The sequence below is a fragment of the Apium graveolens genome, chromosome 8 (assembly GCF_009905375.1).
Source record: "Apium graveolens cultivar Ventura chromosome 8, ASM990537v1, whole genome shotgun sequence".
NCBI lineage: Eukaryota > Viridiplantae > Streptophyta > Magnoliopsida > Apiales > Apiaceae > Apium > Apium graveolens.
Window position 1 is genome coordinate 172,621,872 of NC_133654.1, and position 7,632 is coordinate 172,629,503.

Sequence of the window (7,632 nt, forward strand, 5' to 3'; positions counted from 1 at the left end):
GAAAACAAGGATTTTATGGTTTGTATCTAACAGACTGACTCTTAACTCCTGATTTTGAAGGTAAGGAGTTAATATTCTTATTCTTCCTACAAAGAGAAGCCAGATGGTTAGTACTTCCACAGTTATGACATGTTTTCCTAGGAGCATCAGGAACAGGTTTATAATCATTGCTTTTATTCACACCTTCCTTTCCATTCCTATTTTTCCTAGGCGATTTTACCTTGTTTGCATTCTTGACATCTTTCAGCTTATGCTTAAGCTGCTTCTTTGTCATTAAGCCTATGTTCACTTCAGCTGTCTTTTCCTGTTTTAGTTTATCAGAAGTTAATTTCTTTGTAACTTCTGATTTTTCATTTTCATACTTTACAGTTACAAACTTAACAGGTTTTAACTTTGGCTTTTGTTTATCAACAGACTTAATTTCTTCAGTTCCTTCATCTTTCTTATCTTCTCCATAACCTAAGCCCTCTTTCCAGTTTCCACTACTTAGCAAGTTTTGAGTTGTTTTGCCAGAGTTAGTCCAAGTCCTGATAATCTCTCTTTCCTTTTCTAACTCAGTTTTTAGAGATTCATTTAATTTTAGCACTTTATTCCTAACATAAAAAGCATCATCTCTATCCTTCTGAGTTTGATGGAACATGACTAACTCTTTTTCTAAGAAATCATTTCTTTTCTTAAATGCAAGATTTTCAGAAGTTAATCTTTCACATGTTAAAGTTTGATCTCTATTGCTAACAAACATGGTTTTAAGATATCTTCTCAACTCATTAATATCATCAGTATGAAAAGCATAAGTAGTCTGAGGTACCTTTGTTTCAGCAGCTTCAGAACTGCTCTCAGCACTTTCTCTATCAGCATTTGCCATCAATGCATAGTTTTCCTCACTTTCAGAGTCTGAGGTGTCTGTCCATCTTTTCTGCTTTGTGACAAGAGCCTTGCCTTTGTCACCCTTTACCTTCTTGCAGTCAGGAGATATGTGGCCTTTCTCACCACAGTTATAGCATTTAACATTGGTGTAATCTCCTCTGTCAGACTTTCCTCCTCTGCCTTCAGATCTTCTGAAATTCTTCTTATCAGAACTTATGCCTTTCCTGGAAAACTTCTTTCCCTTCCTGAACTTCCTGTATGCAATCTTTGTGATTCCTTTCACCATAAGAGCACACAGCTTCATCATCTCCTCATCAGCATCAGTCTCAGGCAAGCTTTCAGAATCTGAGTCATCATCACTCTTAGAACTTGATGACTCAGTATCAGACTTTATGAAAAGAGCTTTACCCTTGTCTTTCTTTGAGGAAGCTGCTTTGGGGAATTCTTCTTCAGCCTTAAGAGCAACTGTCCTTGACTTTCCTCCTTTCCTCTTGCTTCTTTGTTCCATCTCCAGCTCATGAGTCTTGAGCATTCCATAGATTTCGTCAAGAGTTGTTTCATCAAGATTGTAGTTGTCTCTTATTGTCGTTACCTTCAAATCCCAGCATTCAGGAAGAGCTAACAGGAACTTAAGGTTTGAATCTTCAAGATCATACTCTTTATCAACCAATGACAAATCATTCAAAAGTTTGACAAATCTATCATATAAATCATTCAATGACCCATTAGTCTTTGAGTCAAAGTGTTCATACTCTTGAGTGAGTATTGTCTTCCTGTTCTTCTTAATTGTGTCAGTTCCCTGACACCTTGTTTCCAGAGCATCCCCTATCTCCTTAGCAGTCTTGCAGTTGATTACCCTGTTTGACATTACATTATCAATGGCACTATGCAGTAAGTGTCGTACCTTAGCATCCTTAGCAATTGATGCTATGTCTTCAGCAGTATAATCACTCTTCTCCTTTGGTACGGTCTTTGCTGCTTCACCTGCAACTGTAACTGCGAGTTTGGTTGGTTTGTGAGGGCCTTCCTTGATTCTATCAAGGTATTCTGGATCTGTTGCTTCCAGGAACATGGTCATCCTTACCTTCTATATGGGATATTCAGATGGTCTCAGTATGGGAACTCTGATGGTCTCATACCGACTCTGAATTTGTGTCTTTGGTGGTTCCTCAGTTTTGGTAGGCTTAGTTGGAGTTTCTGTGTCTGACATGATTATGTTTGGATCTTTAACTGTATGTATGTTAACAGATAGGCTCTGATACCAATTGTTAGGTCACACACACACTGTAGAGGGGGTGAATACAGTGTATAGTACACTCAAATCGAACTTTAAGAACTTAAGTAACAGAAAACAAACTTTATTGAAACAATAAACTCTGTTACAGTATGGAACTGTTACCTCTCAGTGATGAACAAATATCACGAGAGCTGCTAGGGTTACAATGAATAATCTTCTCTAATAATGATAACACTTATAGTGTAAACCCTATATCTGTGTTTATATACTACACAGTTACAAGATAATTGCTAATTGATATGGAATATAATTCTGCTTCCTAAAATATATCAATCAGATATCTTTTCTTCCAAGTATTCCATTCTTCACGGAATTCCTTCTTCATGCATATCTCTTCTTATGTTTATCTTGATCTTCTTTCCTTTAATCAGCTACTATCCTTATCTGATCGTCCTTCAGCACTTAAGTTCTGATATCTATCTTCTGACGATTATCTCCTGATAACATATGTACTGATATCCTTAAGTCCTGACTTCCGGTATAAGTACTGATCAACAGTTAAGTACTGATTTATCCTGTTCAAGTAAGATCTGAAAGCTAAACATAAAACATATTAGCCATGACATTATCAAATATATCTAACATAAGTATTGGATGGAATGGTGGTCAATTCCGTGATATGAAGGAATGGTTAAGGGAAGATGGTGTACACACATAATATACATAGGTGTGTAGCAGGAACGATAATGACGATGAGGATGTACAAGTTGATGATATGTAATGATAATGTCACTGTTGTCGAAAATGGTATAAAATTTGGAGGATGCGCGATGATGAAGGTGAAACATATATAAGATTTGAATATGTTATTATGATTAAATATATTTATAAAGAATAAGAGCATATGATTAGTTCTTAATTGTACTTTGAGCATTTAGACACACCAACACACGTCAATCTACTAACTCAAGGATATGCCATAAGTTTTTTAAAAAATGTGTTTTTTTTTCTTTATAAGTTATATTTTTTAAATGATATATAAGATTCCTTAAAAAATCTGACATTAGAGTATATCGTTGTGATTACATATAAAATTCATATAAAAAATTCAAGTTAGTATCACTTTTTATAAAATAATTTTTTTTACCAAATATATCAACTAATAACGTATAATATTTCAAAAATTACGAATCATCTATTTCAAAAATCAAAATGATCAAATTATAGGATTTAAATGGATCCCGTGCTTTGCACGGGCTATGATGCTAGTTTATTGTTTGTACTACAGCTATGCTTTTAGTGCACTTGGTATGCCTCAAAATTTAGAGAGCACTTGCACCTAAATTTAAATTGTTTGTATTGGTATGCAAAATTGCACGGGTGATTAGAGATAGGGTAGAGCATGGTTCATGTCACCTTCATTGTGGAATAAAACCTAAACCAAAATGATAACATTTATGAATTCATGGTTCACATTTAGTTTTGTAGAGTAAAACCCTTTTACAAAGATATTGTTGACACGCACAAATAAGTGCATCTATTCCATGTGTTCATTTTTTTTCTCGAAATCTCAAAAACACTGGATCCAAGTAGACTAATAGTATTGGGCCTGATGGGAATGCTACCGGGCTTTTTTTTTCTACCAAGAACGCATCAAAAGAATGCATTTTAACTTTTTTTTCTCAAACAACGCAAATGAAACATAAATTTCATGTTACATTTTTTTAAAAAAACGCATGACCAAATTGCGCTTTGGAGAAACACAACTTTTAGTTGCATTTTTATGTTATAAAATAGGCCATTTTCATGAGTTGATATTTTGTACTATTTTTTTGATGAAATGCAATTTCATTACTCCAAATCATGCTGAATACAATTTCTAACATTAACTAGAACTGAACTCCAGTCAAAAGTACGATCAGGGTACACATGCAACACATGAGCAAGTTCGTGTGCTGACATATTCGCGGACCATTTTATAAAATACAACTTACAGTTGTTTGTTTCTCTTATTAACTCCCTACATTCTTCAATAACTTGTCCAAGTCTTGAGCGCATAGGGGTTGTGCTTCTAATCATCTGGACTACCACCAAGCAGTCAGATTCGATAATGACCCTAGACCATCCCATGTCTTTCGCCCAGCTTAAAGCTTCCTTTACTGCCTTAGCTTCTGCCAGCGTATGATGCATTACTTCTGACTAGCTTTTAGACTTAGCCCGGAGCAAATAACCATCCTGAACACGAGCAATAAGGCCTATACCTGAAATTCCTCCATTCGCAAAAATTGCTGCATCAATTGTGATCTTTACTTCATTCTGATGTGGCTTGACCCAGTAAATTGCACCATCTCATAACACAAGAGGCTGAAGTGATGCTACGAAGGATCGACTTGAGTCCCTGTCCACTGTGAAAGATACTCCCACGCTTTAGCAACAATTCTCATGATTGGCCAACATTTTTTATTCCAAAAAAAGTCATTTCTTGATCTCCAAATGGACCAACAAAGGGTAATGATTTTGGCTTTGGCGTTTGTTGGCTGACCTGTTAAGTGTGTTCCAACCAAACTGAAAACTCCATATTTCCATCTGTAACAATGCTTGGGTTAAATACCTGCCAACACATAACTATTGTTTTATATTGAACTAGAGCATGACTGATTGATTCCACCTCCTCATTACACATCGGGCATACATTGTCAATCTACATGTGCTTAACTTGCAGTTGAGCTTTCATTGGAAGACAGTGATTGGCAGCTCTCCATATAACATTAAACACCTTTGGGGGAGCTTTAATTTTCTACAGCATCCTCCAAAGCACCATGTTGACTCCTATATTTCAGTCTCATTTCTGTTATTGGAGAAGCTTATAGGCGCTTCTAACTGAGTATTGACCAGAGTTTTCAAATTTCCAACACAAAACATCCCTTTCAAGCTCTTGTTCTATGATTGTATTGACAATACATTGTTGATCTCTCTCAACAAAAATGTCTCTAATAACATCGAGATCCCATTCCTTGGTACCAGTACGAAGCAATGATGCCACTTTTTGATTCACTATCGAAGGAGAATCAGTGCTAATATAGCAGTTTTTCTCACTGGATAACCAAGGTTGATGCAATATTGAAATGTCTTCCCCTTAACCTATCCTCCAATTCGACCTTACACTGATAACTTTTCTAGCTTCAAGAACACTCCGCCAGATAAAGCTAGGGTTGTTACCTAAACTGGCTTCCAAAAAATTCTTATCTGCATAGTACCGAGCTTTATAAACACGGGTCACCAAACTGTCCTCATTTGTGATAAGACGCCAACAAATCTTCCCTAACATAGTTATATTAAAATCCCGAAGGTTTCCAAACCCTAATCCACATGTATGCTTATGTTTAGCCATTTTGTCCCATGACATCCAGCTGATTTTGGAACTATTTTTCGGAGAAGTACTCCTGAAAAACATGGAAATATATTTCTCTATCTCACGAGTAAGTTCCAGTGGAAGTAAGAAGACATTCATAGCATTCGACCGAAGAACCTGTGCCACCATTATGATTAGAACATCTTTTATGGGTATAGATATCTTCTTTTCATTCAACCTTTGAACACTAGTTTTCACCTTATCTCTTAAGTAGCCAAAAACCAGAGATTTATTTCTCCCCAATATGTTAGGCAATCCCAGATATTTTGATGAGTTATCTGCTTCATTAATTTGCAACACCTGACAGATCATCTCCTTGTTATACTGAATGACATTCACATTGAAAAAGACAGTGGATTTACCTCGATTAATTTTCTGACACAAAGTTTTCTCATACACAGTTAATGCCTCCAAAACTTTTCGCGCCTCTTCTGTCTCCGCTTTACAAAACAAGTAATTGTCATATGCAAATAACATAAAAACTGAATAACGGGGCCTTTCTACAGATTTTAATGCCTTTCAACCACCTGTTTATTTCATAATGTTTGATTAGAGCTGATAATCCTTCCGCATATAAAGGTAGGGAGACAAGGGGTCTCCTTGTCGTAAACCTCTACTAGGAATGATGGGATCAACTTCAAAATCACCATGAACTATGTTGTACTTCACCGTAGACATACATCGCATTTTCAAGAAAGTCCTCTCACTGCTAAATCCCATTGCCAACAACATTCCTTTTAAAAATTTACATTCTATACGGTCATAAGCCTTAGAAATATCCAATTGGAGTGCCATATAACCTTCCTTACCAAACTTCTTGCGTTTCAAATAGTGCATGATCTCAAACAAAATCATGATATTATCAGTAGTCAGTCATCCTGGGAGAAATGCACTCTTAGTGTCCGAGATTACAGTTTCTAACACCTTTTTCAATCGATTAGCATTTACCTTCGTAATGATTTTTATCACAATATTACACAATGCTATCAGTCATAGATCTGATAAGATAATTGGGTGCTTTTTTTGGGATAAGCAAAATATTCGTAGCATTCATTTCTTCTCCAATAAGCCCTATTGTGAAAAAATTCCTTGTCATATAGACTAAATTTTTCCCTACAACCGACCAATTCTTTTGAAAAAATGCCGGGGTCATGCCAGCGGGCCCTAGAGCAGGATGTATGTGAAATATTTCCTCCTTCACTTTCTCATCAAATATTGGCTTCAACAGCTCGGTAATTTGCTGCTCGGAGATAGAGTGTGGAATATGTTTGAAAATAGCCTCAATATGGTGTTGATCTGAAGTGAACAACTGTTGAAAGTACCTTTTAATTACCTCATGTAGCCCACAGTTCCAATCAACCCATCCTCCTTCCTCATTTTTAAGCCTCTGAATATGATTGTTTCGTTTTTTGCTGTTACGAGAAGCGTGAAAATACTTAGTGTTCTTCTCTCCTTCCTGTAACCATAACTGTTTTGACCTTTGACACCAAAATATCTCCTTCTGATCTAATACCAAGTACAACTTCTTCTTTACAGTATCATACTCTGCCAATGATTGAGCATCATGTTTATTTCTCAGCAACTTTATTTTCGATTTGCACTATTTAATACGTTTACTAAAGCAGCTTGTTATTTCTCTCCCCCACATTTCCAAACTTTCTGCACAATTGTTAACTTTCTTCAAGACACCACTGTTAGTATATTCCTCCCAGCAATTCTTTATAATTTGAAAGCACATGGGCTCTATTAGCCAGGCATTTTCGAAGTGAAAGTGTCTTCTCTTATTGCCTCTAGTTTGTTGTTCAGGGATTAAGAGTAACGGGCTATGGTCTGAAGGAGATCCTTCAAGATTATAGACTTTAGCCATTTAGAACATAGTCAACCATTGTGCATTAACAAGGACTCTGTCAAGTCGAATTTCAATCTAGTGCTCAGTGTTACGACCTCTCTCCCATGTGAATTGGTGTCCAGTTATATCGAGATTAATAAGTTTTGTATCATGTAATCATTCGTTGAACCCATCTATCAGATGATCAGGATATGAAGCACCACCTCTCTTATCTGCATGTGAAGTGACATTATTAAAATCACCAACTAAACACCATAGTAGATTTGC

General features: G+C 36.2%; 1 protein-coding gene across 1 annotated transcript; it reads right to left on the reverse strand.

Moving 5' to 3' along the window:
• Positions 1-6,489: 6,489 nt before the first annotated feature.
• LOC141680143 (uncharacterized) lies at positions 6,490-7,383 on the reverse strand. Its single transcript, XM_074486446.1, has 2 exons — positions 7,173-7,383; positions 6,490-7,061 (listed from the first exon to the last, which is right to left on the reverse strand). The coding sequence occupies exons 1-2, from the start codon at positions 7,381-7,383 to the stop codon at positions 6,490-6,492; spliced, it is 783 nt and encodes a 260-aa protein (XP_074342547.1).
• Between the last annotated feature and the right edge of the window lie 249 nt (positions 7,384-7,632).